At 35.8% G+C, this 22,375-nt stretch overlaps 1 protein-coding gene across 1 annotated transcript in view; it reads right to left on the minus strand.

The window, feature by feature from the left end:
• Positions 1 to 22,375, minus strand: part of Zdhhc15 (zinc finger DHHC-type palmitoyltransferase 15) — an 89,106-nt gene that overhangs the window by 52,290 nt on the left and 14,441 nt on the right. The window contains exons 2-3 of the mRNA XM_047535127.1: positions 15,591 to 15,617; positions 1,011 to 1,105 (exon numbers count right to left, since the gene is read on the minus strand). Of these exons, the coding sequence (XP_047391083.1) occupies positions 1,011 to 1,105; positions 15,591 to 15,617 (122 nt within the window). The remainder of the gene's footprint in view (positions 1 to 1,010; positions 1,106 to 15,590; positions 15,618 to 22,375) is intronic.

The raw sequence follows: 22,375 nt of genomic DNA on the forward strand, positions 1-22,375 counted from the left end.
GCTCTTTTGTCTGATAGCCACCCAAGGTCTCTTTTGATTACTATTTGCTTATATCTTTTTGTATTCTTCACTTTCAACCTTTTTATGTCTTTGGTTCTAAAGTTAATTTTTATAGACAGCTTGAATATAGATAATGATTTTTAAATTCATTCTGCCAATCAGTCTTTTACAAGGATAGTTTAATCCATTTATGTTTCAAGTAATATTCATTAGGAAGGACTTCTGCCATTTTTGCTTTTCATTTGCTCTCTATAATTATATCCCTCATATTCCTCAATTCCTGCATTACTGTCTTTCTATGTTTAATTTTTGTATCATTTTGATCCACAATGGAGAAAATTTAGAGCTGCATGTTTCTTAGTGTTTGGAAATTGGTAAAATCTCCTCTCTATTGTTTTTTTTTTCTACTTAAGAATCTAACTTGGTTTAGAGTAGGGTTACACATAATAAATGCCTGATATGACCACAAATTCCTTCATGAACTCTTTCAAATACTGCTTGAAACATGTGGACTTAAGAAAATATAGCTTGAAAATGATTGATTAAACAATTATATTTTTCTCCAGAATCTTGCTGGGTATGAAAATGATACACCTTCATAAAATTGAACTAGTTGAGGTCTCAGAATTGAAGTGGGTCCTTGTTTTTTTCTAATTAAATCACCAGTGCAGGCAGTGGTTTCTTAGTCTTAAAGATACTCAGGGCTAGTGATTTCACAAACTCGTTCAATAGTCTATACTACCTTTAATTTACCTTTATCACTAAGAGTCCTTCTTTAAGATGACCCTGAGTCAGGCATGGCAGTATGCAACTGCAACCCAAGCTACTTGGGAAGAATAGGCAGGAAGTTCGAGGCCAGTATGAACAACATAACAAGACCTCATAAAAAATGATTACCCTGATTTTATTTTTAATAGAAGTTTAATTGCTCCTCTTTTGTTCTCTTCTTGCTTTATTGGCATCTCTACTTTCCTTTGTTCTTAGCTTTATAAAGTAACCAATATTCTTACCTTCTGGTTAGGTTGCTGTGGGAGTGTAAAGATAGACTTCCAGTAGGTCCATGCAAAGAACACAAAAATGGCATGGTAGAGTATGAGGTAGATAACTGAAATGAAAAAAATCAGTATTTATATTAACTTTTTTATCCATGTTAAGAGTTCACAAAGACAAAGTTCCATGACAAATTTCTATCTTGTTCTCCCATTGCCAAATATTCTCTAGTATTATTATGAAATGTTAATTTCTACCATTTCCCATGCAATGACATAAATAAGTCATAATGCCAAATTTTGAAACAGAGACCGTCTGGAATTTGCATGCTCTAAAAGTTGTCATGTGATTCTGTGAGTAAATTAGAAAATGTCCTTTATGACAATATAGGAAAAGCTACTTTTATTGTTATTATCTCTGACACTGTGGGTACTGAAAGGTGATGGCTATATAATTTAGAGTTTATAAAATGCTGTTATATTATTATACATTGTTATAATATTACATAGTATCTCACTTTATTTTCTCAATAACGTTGTGAAGTCATAGTGGGTAGTTGATTAACTATCAGGGGTAGCTGATTAACCAAAATCAAACAACTATTGTATAAAACAACATAGTGTTAATAGCCAAGTATTAAACATAGGACTTCTGACTCTAGGTCTCAGTCTCTTTTTGGTAGCCCAAAACAATACACACTTTTAATTGTACCTCTGAAACAGTTATACAAGTGGCTCTCCACTACCTTCTTTTTCATAGCCTTGGCCTCTTAGATAGCTCTTCTGACATGGGGAATTTTGGTATTCTCTACCGAAGTAATTATAAAACTGAAGGTCAGTTTTTGTTTCATTGTGAGTCCTTCAATGGCTTGGTCTTATTACTTCAATCCATCAGAAAGACTCAAGGGAATGAGGTGACTCAAGACAAAGGTAACAGGGTTGAGTCTCTCATACATATATGGCTAAATTGAAAAATGCCTTACTCTCTTGGCCCAAGCTCCCAGTCCCTTTGTACAAGACATTTTATATGTGCTTGACTTTAGTAGTTATGAAGTCGCATTTTAAAATTCAAGCAATATAAAGTAAAGGGTTAATGCTCACCCCACACATACATCTAACTTCCACCCTCTTCATCCTAAGGCATAATACCTCCTTGGTGTTGGGTGTGCATCATTCCAGATCTTCTCATTTTTATATGTTTATGAATATAGTCATACAATAAACAGAATTTGTATGGTATTTACAATTTTTCGTTGTGTTGCTTTTGAAAATTAATACATTCATAAGGTTCAAAATTTGAAGTTAGGGAAGTATACAATGAAGTCTCCCTTTCATCACTATCCCTAATCTGCCCAGTTCCTTTCCCTGGAAGTCATAATTTATTGTGTATCCTTTTGAAGTTTTCTTAAAAATAAAAATCACTAGTGTGCTTCTCCACACAAATAGTAGTATTCTACACACCCTGTTCTGTACCACACTTCTTTTTCACTTAAAGTTGGAGATTATTTCACTTTATATAACATGGAGAGAGTGAACTTTCTCAATCTCCTTTTAAAAGACTTCATGAGATTCCATTGCATGAATTTACTATAATTTATTAAACCAGAATGCCTGATGGAACTTTGTTTTTCCCTTTTCTTTTTCTAATAGAAATAATGCTTCAATAAATAATTTGTATATATGTTATCAGCACATACGCAAAAAATACGTGTAGACTCAATTCCGTGAAGTAAAACTGTCAGGCCAAAAGGTATGCCTTCTGGTAGATATTGCCAAATTGCCATTAAGAAAAGTTGTATTGGAGCTGGGGGTATAGTTCAGTTGGTAGAGTGCTTGCTTTGAAAGTACAAGGCCTTGGGTTCAATCCCCAGCACTGCCAAAAAATAAGTTGTATTTATGTTCTTATCTTCAATGAATGAGTGCTTATTGCTCCATAGTCTGTCCTTTGTGAAGTGTTGTCATGATTTTTTTTTTATCTTAGGCAAACTTTGGTTATAGAGATCAAGGCTAATAGGGTTAACCAATTTAGATCACCTGAATGGTTGACAACTAAACTCTTATACTTGGCAGTATTTTACTGGCATTAACTATATTTTTTCTTACAATGATTGAGATGGGAAGTGTGGGACTTTAACTTCATCTAGGTCCTACTACACTTTATTGACTGGTTTTGGAAATGGCTGGGTCTCATTCCTATACACCAAGGATTCACATAAGTTATGGATGCTTTTATATAGATGTGTATAAAATGAGGGATCTTGTGACTAATGAAGTCAGGGTTATTCCACAGATAGATATAATAGTTTATACAATAAACTTCATAAAAATTTTAGAGTTGGGGGAGACCATAGACATTATCTACTCCAAACCATTCATTTTATAGAAAGGTTAATGATGCTAAGAGAGGGTAAGTGATTTCATCAGGGTTACCAGGTTAAGTTATGGAAGCAATGGAACCAAAAAACAGGTTTCTTCACTCCCAGTCCAGAGCTCATTTTCTTAGAATAGAGATTCTTAAATTTCAGTTTGCATCAAATTCACCCAGAGAGGTTATTAAAATACACCTTGCCAAGCCTTATACAAAACAGCAGGGAATCGATAAGCAGCAAAGACTGCCTCACAGAGAAACAGATATACTCTGCTTGAAATCCGAGTTACGGAGCAACAAGGAATGCAGCGTCTCTCTATTCTGCCATCTTGGATCTCCCAAGCCCTATACTAAATATCCTGAATCATAATCTGAAAAGGAATATAAGAATCTAGCACCACAGAGCCTCAGAAGCCATTTGGTTGCCCAGCCTACCATCCAAAGGAGGAAGCCCATCACTAACATCCCTGGCAGGCAATGACTTCATCTCTGCCAATCTGAAATGACTATTTTTGAACTATGGGCAGTCCTCATGATTCTCAATTTTAGGTTTCTCCCTATAAATATATATAATGTTCCTAAGCTATAGTCCCTAATGTATGCAAGTTCATTCTTTTCTGCCTTAACATCAACATATTTCACTTTAAAATATTTTTAGTTTTGATGCATGTTTATTTTATTTATTTATATGTGATGCTGAAAATCAAATCCAGGGTCTCACACCTGCTAGGTAAGCACTCCACCACTGAGCAACAACTCCAGGCCTGCAACATATTTCCATATTTCTTTTTTCTTTCTTTCTTTTTTTTTTTTTTTTTTTTTTGCAGTGCTGGGGATTGAACCCAGGGCTTTGTGCTTGCAAGGCAAGCACTCTACTGACTGAGCTATCTCCCCAGCCCCAACATATTTCTTTATGATTAATATTTATATCTAAAATAATCATCTTTATAAACTACAAAGACAGCAAATCTTTCTTTTAAGTATGATACTCCAGTGAGGTTTCAGAGAAATTGAACAGTTTATGAACTGTATCCTGGAACTGTCATGACTCATTGACGTTGGAATGAAATGGGAAACATCTTTGTTTTTGTATTTTAAGTAAAAAAGCATAGTAGACCCTTTGCTTTTCTGACAGGAGGCATTAGAAGCTGCAGGATCTAAGATTACCTACCACATGAAAGCCAAAAGTCCTTGAAAAGAGAGAGAGAGAGAGAGAGAGAGAGAGAGAGAGAGAGAGAGAGAGAGAGAAAGAGAGAGAGCACGTGTGCTTTCTTTCTCTCCCATTCCACAAGGTGAAAATGTTTGCAAGAGGAGCAGAAATAAGCCATAGGGAACATGACCAACTGCCAAAGAAAAATCCACCTAAGTACGTAGTTTGCATTTAGTCACTGTGTTGCAATGTGAATAGCTCATTATGGTAATAGATTCTGAAATTAGAATGATTACTTGAGCTTTATTCCTAAAATAACGATTCATAAACACCTGGATAAAAATTACAGAATCTGAAATTACATGTTTGAAGTAGCATAAACTTGTTATTAGCAACATGTTTGGCCAGCAGGATGTCTTTTCTAGGTGTTGCTCCCAGGGACTACTTGGGAAATGAGTGACTGTGTGTGTGTGTGTGTGTGTGTATGTGTGCACGCACACGCATGTGTATGCAATGTGTGTATGCAATGTCTGTGCACACATTCTTGTGTCAGTAAGAATGAATGCAGCACAGAGACTACTCTGAATGAAATAAGATGAACATCAAAATGGGAAAAAGATGAAAGTAAAGCAACTTTACCACATATTTTCAGAAACAAATGCTAAGAGTTTTTGCTGTGACACATCATCTAACGCTTGCTTTTTAAAAGCTATTGTCAGACTATTTAACTTAAAAAGACAGGAATGGGGATGTCACTCAGTGGAAAAGCACTTGTCTATCATGTATGAGGCCCTGAGTTTGATCTCCAGCAGTGGAAGAAACATTTTTTTTTTTTTTTTTTTTTTTTTTTTTGCGGTGCTGGGGATTGAACTCAGGGCCTTGTGTTTGCAAGGCAAGCACTCTAACAACTGAGCTATATCCCCAGCCCGGAAATAATCTTTTAAAAAAAGGAAGCAGAAACAAATAATAAAGAATGGCCTGGTCATTTCAAAGTAACTTTCCTTGTAAGGCAAGACAAGGATATGGAACAGGAAAATAGCTACTTATTAGCATCAGATTACTTTGTGCTAGATAGAATCCTTGCCTGATAAGTATGAGGGTCTGTGTTCAATCCCCAGTACTGTAAAATTAAGAAAGAGATTTTTTCTATAATATCTTTCATGTCAATTGATGATTAAAAGCTCCTAGGTTGGTAGAGGAGGAAAATAGGGAAAGAGGAGTACCTTGCAATTTATACACAGTTATGATTTAGATAAGGTGTTCCCCAAAAGCTCATGTGTGAGAAATGCAAGAATTTCCAGAGGTGAAATTAGACTGAAAGGTATAGCCTAATCAGTGGTTTAATCCACTGATATAGATTAATTGGGCAGCAATTGTAGGTAGGTAGAGTGTGGCTAGAGGAAGCTGGTTACTGGGGTTGCGCCTTTGGGGTTTATATTTTGCTCCTCGTGAGCAGAGCTTTCTCTGTTTCTTGTTGCTATGTCCTAAGTTGCTTTCCTCCACCATGCCCTTTTGACATGATGTTCTGCCTCATCTTGAGTCCAGAGATATGGAGTCAGCGGTTTATGGACTAAGATCTCTGAAACTATGAGCTAAAATAAACTTTTCCTCCTCTACATTGTTCTTGTCAGGTCTTTTGGTTACACCAATGAAAAAACTGACTAAAACACACACTGTAATTCAAATAGGGACAGCAGTTATAGCTTTAGCAATTGAAAGAGACCCCACTAAACTCCCTATTTGAGCTCAGGATAGAACCAGATTACGATTTTGGGCAATTTGTCAGCAAGTCACATCTCCCTTTGAGTGCAACACTTAACAATGAGTTGTTGATTCTAATGTTTGAGCTTACTGTCTTATTTTCACTATCTTATAATCTCTAACAAAGAGCTAGAACTTGTCTCTGTTATTTGAAGGAAGGGAGAGAATGAGGTAAAGGCCCATAGGTTGTGCCCAAGGGCTTAAGAACACTTCATGAGAATATAAGAATTGCACATGAGTTGTTCCTGTGGTTTAGCTACCTCCTAGCATTTAAGATTTTCTCAAGTTGTTTCATAGGTTTAGCAAGTTATCCCCCAGGAGTCTCTCTGATGGTGGGACCAAATTCTGGTGCCAACATATGGAATTGTTTTGAAAGGGCATGATCTTCCTCATTAATATCAACTTCAAAAGTTAGGTATCCCAATTTCTCTTAATTATCCATTAGGTATATGCTGCTCATCAATTTATATAAACCTTTCATGAAGCTCATTATGTTTTCAGTTTATGCCAGTTCTTGGATGTATAATGAGTTCCATAAGTTTGCAAGCCACTACAGTGAAATGGGGCTTCAGTTTATTATATTAAAATTAAACTTACTCTTTTGTTTCTTTTTCTTTTCTTTTTTCTTTCTTTATTTTGCAGTGCTGGGATGGGATCTAGGGCCTGGTGCATGCTAGGCAAGCATTCTACCCCCAGCACAAAGCAGCATTTTTAAGTTTCAAAGACTTTTTCAGTCCTTATGTATCAGAATTTAGTGAACAAAGCCAAGTTAACAATATACACAGACTTCATATATTTATGAGTATGAATTATAGTCCCATTCAGTTTTTGCTATGTCCATGTTAAGGATACTTCTGCTTTTTAGTCTTTTTTGGGCATTGAGGTGTTATGCAAAACACAATGGACTTGGAATCAGATGATGGGTTTGAATTCTAGATCTGTCACTTAATAACCTTGCCAAAAATCACATAAATATATACAATCATATGTATATGTTCATAGGCGTGTGTGCATATATGTAATACATAAAATATTGCTTAACTACATTTTATATAATATGCCTATAATATATACTTAAATATATATATATACATATGATTTAAAATACTTGTCTGATAAGGTTGTTGTGAGAACTAACTGACTTAAAAATGTGAAAGTATCTGACATACTTTAAGGACTTAACATCCTTTTATTTTTCTTCTCCCTTGCTTCTTCTTAAATCTTAGTGCTTTGTCTTTTGAGATATGGGCAATAAAATTACACAAACTTCAGGGGCAGACACTAAATGGCTTTGTTAATAGAAGAATGATTTGTTTCTAGTCTTCTCTATGATGTCTAGTATTTCATTGATTCATTCATCTTGGGGATAAAGAAGTACACAAAGCAACATACTTTGGGGAATAATCTTGGGCTTCTTTGCTGGTTTAAAATATATAGTTGGGATATAATTATTCCACATGTACAATACAGATTAAGTAGAGCCCATTGCCTCCATGTTGTCAGGAATATTCACAATGGAATCTAATGGGGAACAGAGACTCTCTATTGTCTACATGGTTACATGGTGCTGGGGATTTGTGAATCAATTTTTTTTTGTGGGGGTGTACCAGGTATTGAACCCAGAGGTGCTTAACCACTAAGCCACATCCCCAGCCCTTTCTACTTTTATTTTGAGATAGGGTCTCAATTTACCTTGCTAAATTGCTGAAGCTGGCTTTGAACTTGCCATCCTCCTGTCTCAGCCTCCCGAGCCACTGGGATTACAGGAATGCGCCAGCACACCTGGCTTGTGAGTCAATTCTCATTGGTTGGTTTAGTGACAGGGGTTCTACCAATCACAGATTGCCTCCCTCAGAATGTATTACCTTTTGTTGATGCAACCAATAAATCCTCTACCTCTTTAACATGATGTTATTTTATTTTATTTTATTTTATGCAATGATGGGGTCCAAACCCAGGGTTCTACTACCAAGCCACATCCTCACACCTTTATTTTTAATATCATAAATTGTCAGAGTTTCATGGGACCTTAGATGCTATTTGATACAATGGCCTAGAATACACATAAATCTGCTTTACATTATCCCTAATAATTGTAACCCAGTTTTTATTGGAACACCTGAAATAATGGGGAACTTATCAATTCATGGGAAGCATATTCTATTGTGGGAAACCAACTGTTAAACATATTTTCTTTATATTGTGGAGAAACATGCCTCCTGGAAATTTCCTCCACTTGATCCTCATATTGTTGTATGGGAAGAAATTAGATTTGCTTAAGAACAACTCACTAATAAGACAAACAGTAAAAAAAAAAATGGGCAAAAGATTCAGACAAATTCACAAAAGAAGATATACCAATGGCAAACAACCACATGAAGAGATGCTTAACATCATTAGTCATTACAGAAGAACAAATTAAAGCCACAAGGAGATGCCACTTCATACCCAATAGAATGGTACCAAAAAACAAAGGAAAATGAAGCAATGAGATGATAACAGCAAGTGATAGTACAGACTTAGAGAAAGTGGAATTCTCATATATCACTGGTGGGGAAGCAAAATGGTAGAACCACATTGGGAAACACTTTGGCAGTTAAGTATAAAGTTAAACATATACTTACCACGTGTCAGAAATCTCACTCCTAGGTATTTACCCAAGAGAAATAAAAACATATATTCCCACAAAGGCCTGTATATGTATATTTTCATCAGCTCCATTCAAAATAACCTCAAACTAGAAACAATCCAAATGTTCCTAAACTGGCAAATGAAAACATGAACTGTGGTACATCTATAATATGAAATACTCAGCAAAAAATAAAAGGAACAAACCATTCATAAATGTAGCAACAAATGAATCTTAAAATGTATACTGCTAAGTGAAAGAAGCCAAATACAAAAGGTTACATGCTGTATGATTCAATTTATATAACATTAAGAAAAAGGTAAAACTGTAAGGAACAAAAACAAAATCAGTTCAATGGTAGCCAGGTGTGGGGAGTGAAAGGATTGCTTGCAAATGGGGGAAAGGGGAAAATTTGGGGTAATGTAAATGTTCTATATTCTGATTGGTGTGGTATTTATGTTGTTTTATTTGTCAAAACTCATTGACTTGCACATTTAAGAAGGATCACTCCAGCTGACTCTCCTGCACTCACTCTTACTACAGCTCTCCCTCCTTCTCTCCCTCCCTCCATGTTTGCCTTTGCTATTTCAACCTTCCTTACTTTGTATTTGGCTCTAAAAATTTTAGATCATGTGAGCTGCCACTTATCCCCTGGACTTTATTTGATACAACTTTTGGATTAAGCCATGATTGCAGTGAACACGCCTGTTTATATCCTAATACTGAATGACCAGGACTAGCACTCCACCACTAAATTATATTCCCCAGCTCCAGATCTTTTGAATGAGAATGATTTCTATTTCTTAAAATTTCTTTAGAGTGTTCTCCTCAACCCGCCTCATTGTAAACAGCTCTCTCACTGGTACCTATTAAATAAAAGACCCCTTTAACCATTTAAATGGCAGAAATCTGACTGGACTTCATTTAAAATCCTTTCACTTTGAGAAGAGTTTTTGGATTTTCAGAGGCCTCTGATTTAAAACTCCCTTCCTCTGAATCCAGTTCCATTTCCTGGAGTAAATTCCTTTGACTCAGGAGAGAAACATTTAAAAAGTAGTTTTAAATCATTTGCTATGAATTTGGATTTATATGTCTTCTGACTGTGGGTTCCCCTTTTTTAGACAAATTTTTGTAGATTAACAGTCTCATACAATCCTTCCTTGTTCTATATTGTTTTGTGGTTTTATCTACTTTTATTATTTGCTTTTAAGAAATAAGCATTTTCTTGAACCACAAGTCATTTTGCATTTGTTAAGAGACCCAAATATATTTAGGTCCTTTGTAATAAGAAGCTGTAACAGGGATTCAAGAGAGTCTGCTTTTATTAAAAGAAGTGGTTCTTTCCCTAGACCCATACAAATACTATGGGTAACTGAAAGCAGGAGAAAACCATCTCTGCCTTCATTTTTACCTGTCTCTTTATAATTTAAAACTTTGTGATACTGATCAGCTCTGCATGTAGGCAGTGTTAATCATTTAAGGAATGTTTATCTAAAAACTAGCAATACAAGTTTTGTCAGCCCTAAACATACCTAACCTCTCTCCTCCCCCTTGAAATCTGAGGCTAGATTTGCCACATCCTATTTCAGACCCCTGGAGTGGTTTAGTCATCATAAGCTTAGAGGATTACTAGAGAGAGAGACAGAGACAGAGAGACATCTCTGGAGCTATCTCCCAGACACAGAACTGAGGGCATGATCAATCAGAGCATAGTCTGATCAAGATCACTTAATGATGCCCTCTGCACCAATTCTGCCTTCCTTTCTTTCTTCCTTCCTTCCTTCCTTCCTTCCTTTCTTCCTTCCTTCCTTCCTTCCTTCCTTCCTTCCTTCAACTATTTTAATATCAGAGAAGACAAACTTTAAGGTACATACAATGTATTGCCAGGTATACAGAGGGACATAACACAAAGATAAGAGTGAAATGTTCCGGGAAGCATGAACAATCTTGTGTGCACCTATTAATATAACCTCAAAATACGTAAATGAAAACCAAACAGAATTAAAATGAAAAATGGATAAATTTATACTTATGGTAGGATATTATAAGACCCATTTCTTAGTAACTGATGAAATAGGCAAAAAAATTCAGTGGAAATACAGAACTGAGCAAAACGATTAACAACCTTCACTTAATTGACATACTTACAACACTGCACTCAACAACTAGAGAATATGGATTCTTTTTGAGAGACTATGACATGTTTACCAAACTTGACCATGAAGGGGAACACAAAGCAAATGTCAACAAATTCTAAGGAATGAAATCATGTAGCATCTCTTCTCTAAGTACAATGAAAGTAAGTCAGGCACTGTGGTCCATGCCTGTCTAGGAAGGCTGAGGCAGGCAGGAGGATTCCAACTTTGAGGCCAGCTTCAGCAATCTAATGAGACCCTTGGTGACTTAATAATTTTGAGAGAGCTCAAAATAAGATAAAATAAATAGGGCTGGAAGGTAGCTTAGTGGTAAAGTGCACTTGAGTTCAACCCTCAGAACCAAAAAAGGGAAAAAAAGATAGCTAGAAATCTAAAATTAAAACATAATCAAGCCAGCTGTGGTGGGGCATACCTGTAATCTCAGCAATTTGAGAGAATTAGACAGGAGGACTGAAGTTCAAGAGCAGCCTCAGCAACTTAACAAGGCATTAAACAACTTAGTGAGACCCTGTCTCAAAATAACAAATAAAAAGGGCTGGGGATGTGGCTCAGTGGTTAAGCGCTCTGGGGTTCAATCCCCAGCACAAAAACTCCAACATGGTACTGGCACCAAAACAGGCATAAAGATCAAAAGAATAAAATAAAAGACAAAGAGACAAACCCACATAAATACAGTTATTTGATACTAGATACAGCTGCAGAAAACATACATTGGAGAAAATATAGCCTTTTTAACAAATGGTTCTGGAAAAACTGGAAATCCATATGGAAAAGAATGAAATTGAACCCTTGCCTTTCACCATGAACAAAAGTCAATTCAGAATGGATCAAAGACTTAGGAATTAGACCTGAAACCCTGCAACTGCTAGAAGAAAACGCAGGCCCAACACTCCAACATGTAGCACAGGAAATGACTTCCTTGAAAAGACACCTATAGTACAAGAAATAAAATAAAGTCAGTAAGTGGGATGGCATCAAATTAAAAAGCTTCTTCACAGCAAAGAAAACTATCAAGAGCATGAAAAGAGAGCCTACAGAATGGGAGAAAATCTTTGCCACCTGCTCCTCAGGGCAGTAATATCCAGAAGATACAAAGAACTCAAAACGCTTAATACCAAAAAAAAAAAATACTTAATAAATGGGCAAAAAAATTATATGGACACTTCTCAAAAGAAGAAATACAGTTAACAAATGTATGAAAAAATGTTCAACATCTCTAGCAATTACAGAAATGCAAATTAAAACTACATTGAGATTTCATCTCCAGTCAGAATGGCAATTGTCAAGAATACAAATAATAAATAAATGTTGGCGGGATGTGGGGGGAAAGGTACACTCCTACATTGTTGGTGGGACTGAAAATTAGTACAACCATTCTGAAGAGCAGTATGGAGATTTAAAAAACTAGGACTGGAACTACAATATGAGTCAGCTGTCCCACTCCTCAGTATATATCCGAAAGATTTAAAATCAGCATACTACAGTGATGCAGCTACATCGGTGTTTATAGCAGCACAATTCAGAATAGCCAAGCTATGGAATCAACCTAGGTACCCTTCAACAAATGAATGGATAAGGAAAATGTGGTGTATTACTCAGCCACAAAAAAGAATGACATTATGGCATTTGCTGGTAAATGGATGGAACTGGAGACTCTCATGATAAATGAAATAAGCCAGTCCCCAAAAGTCAAAAGTCTTCTATGATATGTGGAAGCTAGTCCAAAATAAGGGATGGGAGAGGGGATTAAAAAACAAGAAAGAGAAAAAAGAAAATAAAGAGAGGGTAGAGGGAATTTCATCAAAGTTGAGGAAAGATCAGTAAAGTGGATGAAGGGATTGAGGAGGAAGAAAATGGGAAGAACAGCGTTAATATGACTAAACTAACTAACTAAATAGTAAACTGTAAGTGGACTGAAAAGGAACTGTGAAGTGGAGGGCAGGGAGCAGTGGGGAGGGAGGAAGTGCTGGGAACTGAAATGGAGTAGGTTGTGTTCCATGTTTTTGTGATTATGTCCAGGTGTACCCTGGTGGTGTATCATCACTAAAAAGAATAAAAAACCCCCCAAAGACAAAAATGATGCTTAAAACCTAGTTAAAACAAACTTTAAAAATGGTCACTAAAAAAAGAAGGGTGACTCCTATTGTAGGTAAATTTTACCAAAAAAAAAAAACAACATAAACTTGACCAAAAAAAAAAAACCCAAAAAAACAAAAAAACAGAGATCTAAAAATGGGCCTTTTCCTTTTATGTCTTTTCACCTATGATTTTCTTAAATTCAGCAAACCAGACAACTATTTATTATGACATCCCTGCTAATATTTTCATTTTCCTTGGTAGTCATATTCAAATGTTAGGAATAGTGGTCTATAGGATTGAAAGAAATGTCAATAGGTACACAGCTACTGTGGGAAGTAAAATCATGATTCTGAGACTGAGCATTTATTTCACTATTGCTCATCATATATAGATATCTCATTATTTTAACTCAATATATGCCCCCATCCAGCAGCAACCTGATAAAATTAGAGATTGCAGGGACCATGTTGGGAAGGATACAGGAACACGGAAGTTACAGCTCAGACTATGGAGAGAGATAAAGTGAAGCATGGCAAAGTTAAAGTTTTGAAATGGTACATTTATATGTGGCTTTATCAAAAGAGGTTTGTGAAAATGTAAAGAGGCATGTTTACTTTTTAAAAATTTTACCGAGAGGGGCTGGGGTTGTGGTTCAGTGGTAGAGTGCTCAACTGGCATATGTGAAGCACTGGGTTTGATCCTCAGCACTGCATAAAAATAAATAAATAAAATAAATGTACTATGTCCATCTACAATTAAAAAATTTTTAAAAATTTTACCAAGAGATATGTACAATAGATACCACTAAACCTTACTCCATCCTTAAGCCTGCCAATGTTATAAAAGACATACTTTCGACTCTACCAATTTCTGTATTATTTGTATTTATGAAGTCCTATTACTTTAAACATTTTTTTTAGCTGTAGATGGACATAATACCTTTGTTTATTTTTATGTGGTGCTAAGGATTGAACCCAGTGTCTCACATGTACTAGCAAGCACTCTACCACTGAGTTACAACCCCAGCCCCTCCTATTACTTTTATAATCATGAACAACAATGAAGTTTTATCTTTAAGTTCATCATTAGGGAATTGTTGAATGAATCATAGTATGTCCATACTCTAAGAAAAATTAAAAATGAGATATATTTGTATGTACTAATATGGAAATGCATCTATTATATATTATTAAATGAAAAATCAAGTTATAGACTAGTACATATAGTATCATCTGATCAAAAAATCAATCAAAAAATCACAAAATAAATTGCAGTTTCTACTAATACATAGAATATTATTGTCATTATTCCTCTTATTGTTGAACACCATATCTAAGCCCCCACCTGACTTGTCTTGAAAGCTTATTGTGGAAAACATTTATTTATAATTATTTAATATTTGCATATAGAAGATGATTTCTGACCTCAAGGAAAAAAAGGAACCATGCATAAAAATCTGAAGCAACTTAAGACTTGCTATCTAATTCTATAACAATAATAGCAAATGTTTATTGAGTCACCTGGATGTGCTTTGTTCATCTCTGTTCTAAGTGTTTAATGTTCTTAATTCATTATGTTTTCATAACAACTCTAAGAATTAGGTAGTATTATTATTTCTATTCAATATACAAATAAAACGAGCACAAGGAATTATAATAATTTATTAGGAAGTAGCAGAGCCAGGATTTTCATTCAGTCTAGCTCTAGAATACACACTTTTTACTAACTTGATCTATTATCTCTGGATCACACTGCTCTGTTCTCTCTAAAGCAAACTGTTCCATTAAATGAGTAATAGCCCACTGAAGCTTTGAAACGGCATAATATGAATGCCAGTATTAATGAATTATAACAATTAATTCTCATAAAATTAGAATTAAAAATGGCAATAGAATGTGGCTACATACATACTCTGGCTACCATTGACAAAATAATGTAAAGCTAAAGGTTATTAAGACTCATGCTTAGCTTACACTTTTTAATGGAAAATGCCTGAACAACTTGAGAAAGGAGTTATGAATTGCAGGTAAAGCCAAAACGGTGGTGAGGAGTAGAAAGGAGCACAGTAAATATACTGGAACTGTAACAGTAAAGGACTTAGCCCTTGGGACTCCCTCGGGTCCCTTATTCTGTGCCATGAAGAAGGAATGGATGACAAAAGACCACGTATCTGGGACACTAGTGATGGACCAAAAGTGGGTCTAGAGTCACTATGGCAGACAGAATGGTTACTTTTGTACTTTTCTATCATAAATCCTGGTAATTTTTAACCCCTGTCATATTGACAAAGGGGCCACTGAAAATGTGTTCTGCTCTATTTCTGGGTAAGTTTCCTGAAAAACATCATCCTAAACTTTCCAATCACCTAACTGTATTTCTGAGAAAGTTGCTCAAATTTATGTGGTTCACTATGAGAAAGAATGATACAGTCTTCATAAAATTTGCAACATACACTTACCTTTTTCTGCTGGACTCAAAACAGTCACTGTGGAAGGGGTGGGGAGGAAGGGAGAGAGGGAGCAGGGAGAGAGAGAGAGAAAGAAGAAATATCAAAATTAATATTTTAGAACATTTTTTCCTACAGCATCATCTTTGAGCAATTTATATAGTGGCAATTCAGAAAACCACCAGCCTAGGATGAGAGAGGGGAAGGATGATTAAATCCCATCCTTTCTTATCTTCCTTCATCTTAAGCTATTAATAATTAAGAATTTCCACTCATTCAACAAACAGTTATAACTTGATTTTTTCAAAAACCCAATGAATATAAACACCTGAGTTATATAACATGGCATGAAGAACTTAAAAGCTGATAAATTAGGAGATGATTACAAATGCCTTTTGACTGACAATGAGGTTACATCCTGATAAGTTTATCATATATGTTGAGAATATCAGTAAATAGAAAATGTTTTTAATATGCATAAATTACCAAACAATATAGCTTAGTCTAGCCTGTCTTAAACATGCTCAGAACACCTACATTAGCCTTCAATTAGGCAAAATATCTAACGAAAAGCCCATTTTGTAATCAAATGGTGAATATCTCATGATTTACTTAATATTGTACTGAAAATGAAAAGAGAATGGTTGCATGGGTATACTTTCACATGATCATAAAGTTGAAAAATCTTAAGGTGAACCATTGGTAAGTTGGGGACTGTTTGTATTACTTTCATAGCTATTGGCTGTAGGATGTCTTTAAATGCAAAGTTTCTGATTTATTTGGAGGTAAGACAGTGTGGATGTTGCATGCCAGCACTGATGTCAGACTGGGTTAGAAGCCCAGTTGCACTATTTTGTGACCCTGAGCAAGCTTCTTAATTCTCAAGTAACCTTGTGAGGTGGGTACTGTTAAGAATTAAATGAGTTCATGCATATAGATGCTGCTCTGCATAGTATGTAGCATGAGGTAAATACTCAATGAATATTTTATTATTATTATTATTATTTCTGAAATAATATTTCAGAGAATATCAAACTGGAATGAACTTCAGTGACTATCTGGTTTATCTACCTCATTTTACAAATGAAGGGAAAATGGACTGAAGTAGTTGCAAATGATTTGCTAGGTCACAGATCAAGTTAGTGATAGAATTGGGACTAGATTCTAGCCTCTAGAGCTTCTTCCACACCCCATTTCTATCTCCCCAATCATTCCTTGCTAGCTTACTGTGAGTTATATATCACTTTGATTTAGAATGCCATTTGCACAAAATGAGGCCTACCTGTCTTTACTCACCGCCGCCATCTGTGTGCACTTGTACTAGGTGCTAAGGTAAACAGAAATTACAAGCTCTCAGTCTTGAGAAGCTGTTAAATTAAGCTGATCTTTGTACATAATAATTAACAGTTAAGGGTCAGAGAAAACAAAAGGGGAAAAATCCAAACAGAGAATGAGACTGTCATGGGTGCCATTTCTTCAGACCCTTCATCGTTCATATTTTGTTTTCACATGCATGTCTATTTTTACAAAAAAAATTCTTTAAAAATTCTCCTTTTAATGATCATTTGTATGCACTTTGTTAAAACTGTCACATTTTCTCTGTGCTAAAAGTCTGACCATATGATTTTTTTTTCGTTTTTCTAATACACAAGCCTGGAGACAGATACCAAGTCCTTATTTCTTGTTTCTCCCCCCAGTTAAAGAATCCTGATTAAGAATGCATGAAACCCACTCCTTGGCCTATACCCAAAGGACTTAAAATCAGCATACTACAGAGATACAGCCACATCAATGTTCATTGCTGCTCAATTCACCATAGCCAGATTGTGGAACCAACCTAGATGCCCTTCAGTTGATGAATGGATAAAGAAACTGTGGCATATATATACAATGGAATATTACTCCGCAATGAAGAATGATAAAATTATGGCATTTGCAGGCAAATGGATGAAATTGGAGAATATCATGCTAAGTGAGATAAGCCAATCTCAAAAAACTAAAGGACGAATGATCTTGCTGATAAGCGGATGAGGACATATAATGGGGGGTGGGTGGGGTTAGCGTTAGGTTTAGGGTTAGGTTTAGGGTTAGGGATAAGGAGGGTGGTAAAAATGGAGGAAGGAAGGACTGTGTAGAAGGAAAAGAGGGTGGGAGGGGTGGGGGGAAGGGAAAAAATAATGAATCAAACATCATTGCCCTATGTAAATTTATGATTACACAAATGATATGCCTTGACTCCATGTACAAATAGAGAAACAACATGTATCCCATTTGTATACAATAATAAAAAAAAAAGAATGCATGAAAAAGGGCTGGAACTGTGGCTCAGTGGTAGAGCACTTGCCTAGCATGTGTGAGGCCCTGGTTTGATCCTTAGCACCACATAAAAAAGTAAATATAATCAAGTTTTTTAAAAAAGAATGCATGAAAAAGGTATATACTCTGACAATACAAATGCAAGAATAAACAAGAATATCTGATGGGTCACCTTGAGACTTCAGGAATTTACACATGCATGTTACCTAACTGCACTGATACCACTAGGCCTTTAATTGGGCCAATATCTCTTTTAAATGGAGTAAGAGAGAACAGAGTGGCTTGGAGACCAATCTTAATGAAGAATAGCTGATAAGTTGCTCTTTGGCATATCTCCTCCTACCTAAAGCTGAACACTTGCTTAATTTGCTTTTATTTTTAACTGATACACAGAAACATAAAAGTTGTGCATATTAAATGCACATGTAATGTTTGATACATGTATACACTGCATAATGTTTAAGTCACATTAAACACATTTATCTCCTCCAAAATTTATCAACTCTTTGTGAACACTTTTTATGTTAAATTTTGGTTCTTTTTAGTTATACATGACAGTAGAATTCATTCTGATATAACTACATAAGCATGGGATATATCTTATTCTAATTAGGACCCCATTCTTATGGATGTACATGATGGTGGGATTCATTATGGTGTATTCATTTATATACATAGTAAAATTATTTCAGATTCATTCCACTGTCTTTTCTTTTCCTATCCCACTCCTTTCCCTTCATTCCCTTTGTCTAATTTACTGAATATTTATTCTTCCCATCTCTCCCCTTACTTTGGGTTAGCTTCCACATATCAGCAAAAACATTCGACCTTTCACTTTTGAGGCCTAGCTTATTTCACCTAGCATGATAGTCTTGAGATCCATTCATTTACTGACAAATGTCATAAAATCATTCTGCTTTACAGTTGAGTAATACTCCATTGTGTATATATACCCCATTTTCTTTATCCATTCATCTGTTGAAGGGCACCTAGGTTGGTTCCATAGCTTAGCTATTGTGAATTGAGCTGCTATAAGTATTGATGTGGCGGCATCACTGTAGTACACTGATTTTAAGTTCTTTGGATATATACTGAGGAGTAAGAGAGCTGAGTCAAATGGTGTTTCCATTCCTAGTTTTCTGAGGAATCCCTACACTGCTTTGCCAGCAATGTATGAGTAAACCTTTTCTCCCACCCTTATTGTTGCTTGTATTATTTGGGGGGGGGCAGTACCGAGGATTGAACTCAGGGTTACCCAGCCACTGAGCCATATCCCCAGCCCTATTTTGTATTTTATTTAGAGATAGGGTCTTACTGAGTTGCTTGGCACCTCCCTTTTGCTGAAGCTGGCTTTGAACTCTTGAACCTCCTGCCTCAGCCTCCCAGGCCACTGGGATTATAGGCATGTGCCACCGTGCCCAGCTGTTGCTTGTATTCTTGTTAATTGCCCTCCTGACTGGAGAGAGGTGAATCTCAATGTAGTTTAGGTTTGCATTTCTCTAATTGCTAGAGAGGTTGAACATATTTTCATACATTTGTTGACCATTTGTATTCTGAGAAGTGTCTGCTCAGTTCCTTTGCCCATTTATTGATTAAGTTTTTGTTTTGTGGTGCTAAATTTTTTGAATTCTTTACATATCATGGAAATTAATGCTCTACCTTAGGTGCTGGTGGCAAAGATTTTCTCCCATTCTGTAGGCTCTCTCGTCACGTACTTGATTTTTCCCTCTGCTGTGAAGAAGCTTTTTTGTTTGATGCCATCCCATTTATTGATTTTTGATTTTACTTCCTGTGCTTTAGGGGTCTTCTTAAGGAAGTCAGTTCCTGAGCTGAAATGTTGAAGTGGTGGGCCTTCATTTTTTTCTAGTATGGCAGGGTTTCTGATCTATTTTCTAGTTCTTTATCTACTTTGAGTTTATTTTTGTAGGGTGAGAGACAGGGGTCAAATTTCGTTCTGTTCTCTATGGATTTCCAGTTTTTGCAGCATCATTTGTTTAAGAGGCTATCTTTTCTCTAATGTATGTTTTTGGCACCTTTGTCTAGTATGAGGTAACTGTATTTTTGTCAGTTTGTCTCTAGTGAACACTCACTTTTAAATAAGAAATGGAGTTCCTAATTCCCATTTATATGGCCATTTGCTACAGCACTATGGGTGAGGGAAGATAAACTAGAAATTGTGATCAGTACTAGATAACCAAGATGAGACAATGTGCCTACAGAAAAATAAATGAGAACCAGTGAATTCTCCAGGTGAGGAACAGTCATATTTAAATAATTGCAGGACTCTGCTGTGTTAATAAGATTGGTTTATATGAGCAGAAAGCAGAGGACAGAAATAGAATCAATGGATAAAAGCTGCAGGTTGACACATTTTAGCTCAAGAAAAAATGGGGAAGAAGGGAGGAAAAGGAAAAGTACTAAGGAATGAGATTGATCAAATTATTTATGTACATGTATAAATATAGTAAAATGAATGCCACTATTATGTATAATGCAACAATAAAGATGAAAAATAGGGAAAAAATAAAAAAAATAATGATAAGGTGGAGGAGGAAGAGGAAGAAGAAAAGGAGAAAGAACAGGAGAAAGACTACCAGTATGTAGGGGTGCCAGGCTAGCTCAGGTGCAGGTAAGGGCCACGGAGTCAAGACCCCAGACTCCGGGAGTTGGGTGGAAGCAGGCTTGTGTCGAGCAGCCTGCAAACTCATTTATTGTGGGAACAGGTATACATTTTATAAGTTTCTTGCCCAATCACAATGTGCCACAGGGGATCAGACCACCAGGCTCCTATACAGATTCCCTTGGTAGCACTAGGTCAACTTGGGGCAGTTTCTACATTCCTAGGTGGTCAGAGCGGAATGCTCCTCTCTGCAAGTTTACACACTTGAGACATTAACTGCTGCCAGCCAAGAACTAGGATTTTTCCCAACATTTCAGTAGCCTTGGGAGGGAAGGAGTTTCCCATTACAAACACTTGGAAATGTTGTAGAGGACACTCAAGACATTAGTTTGGCAGTGGACTTGACTTTCAACATCTTTTCACCCCTGAAATACTATAAGGAACCAGCAAGTTTATGGGAAAAATATTTTCCTGTAAAATTCCCTGTTGGAAATTACACACTTCTAAGAGGAAAAGGGGGGCCTTATTCTAAAAGATTATGGCACTTATTTAGGTAGTTCTACATTTCCTTTATTTCCCCAATATTGCCTTTTGCACTATTAAAAGAAGAGACTAAAATAATTCAGTCATATTTAAAATGAAAATGTTATAGGAGTCATACTAAACTTTTATGAAATGAATCCTTTATTATAAATCTCATGGGTAAGCATACGTTTAGGCAATTCTATGGGTAACTTGCCAGGCATGATTACAGAGTGATGTAGTGATACATGCAATTGCATCTGCTCTGTTTCTTCAAAATTTCAGTTCACTACTGGGATGCTAAATGACTGAAGTTATCATCAAATAGCTTTTTGCACTGTCTCTCCTCTTTCGTCTCATCAATGTACTGATTTTTTGCAACCAGGTACGGAGAAAAGTCATGGAAGGGGAGAGTAAACAGAATGGTTTTTCATCACAGACATCTGGTGTTAAAATGAAAACTTATCTCATGACTTTCTTTAAGTAGAAGTACATCATAGGTTCAGAGAAGAATATGGGTGGAATAAACCTAATCAGTGGTTTAATGAGAATGGTCAAAAAACATAGTAGAAATGATATGGAAGAAGCTCTGTAGAAGTGTTATCAAATAGAAACATAATGTAAGCAAGGTAGTTTAGGCTTTGTAGTAGGAACATTCTAAAGAGTTAATGTTTGCCAAGCAAAATTAATTGTAATAATATATTTTATTTAGTCTAATATATGAAAGTTTCATTTCAACATGTTATCCATATGAAAATCATTAATGCCATATTTTATATTCTTTTTTACATTAAGGTTTTAAAAGCTGGTGTGTATTTTATGTTTCCAGAATATCTCAATTCAGATGTTACATTTGAAGAATTTAATAAACACATGTGGCTAGTGGTCACTGAATTAGTGCAGTTCAGAAGGACTTTTGATATGTGGAAACTAGAGCAAAATAAGGGAAAGGGGTCGAGGGAGTACATGAAAATAGAAGGGAGATCAGTGAAATAGAGGGAATGGACTGAGTGGGAGGGAGGAGGAATGGAAAAGGGAGGAGTGGTAAAATGAAATTAACCAAATTATGCTATGTATATACATGAATATACCACAGTGAATTCTACCTTTATATATTTTCTCTACAAAGCACCAATTAAAAATAAATAAATAAATAAATAATAGAAGAGTAGGAGAAGTGTAACAGGGGTAGGGAGGAAGGGAAAAGCAAGTACTGGGGACTAAAATGGAGCAAATTATATTCCACACATGTATGGTTATGTCCAAATGAACTCCATTATGTATAAACTAAAATGCACTAATAAAAACATTTTACAAAAAAAGAACTCATAAAAGGAGA

This window comes from Sciurus carolinensis, chromosome X, assembly GCF_902686445.1.
Source record: "Sciurus carolinensis chromosome X, mSciCar1.2, whole genome shotgun sequence".
Taxonomy (NCBI): domain Eukaryota; kingdom Metazoa; phylum Chordata; class Mammalia; order Rodentia; family Sciuridae; genus Sciurus; species Sciurus carolinensis.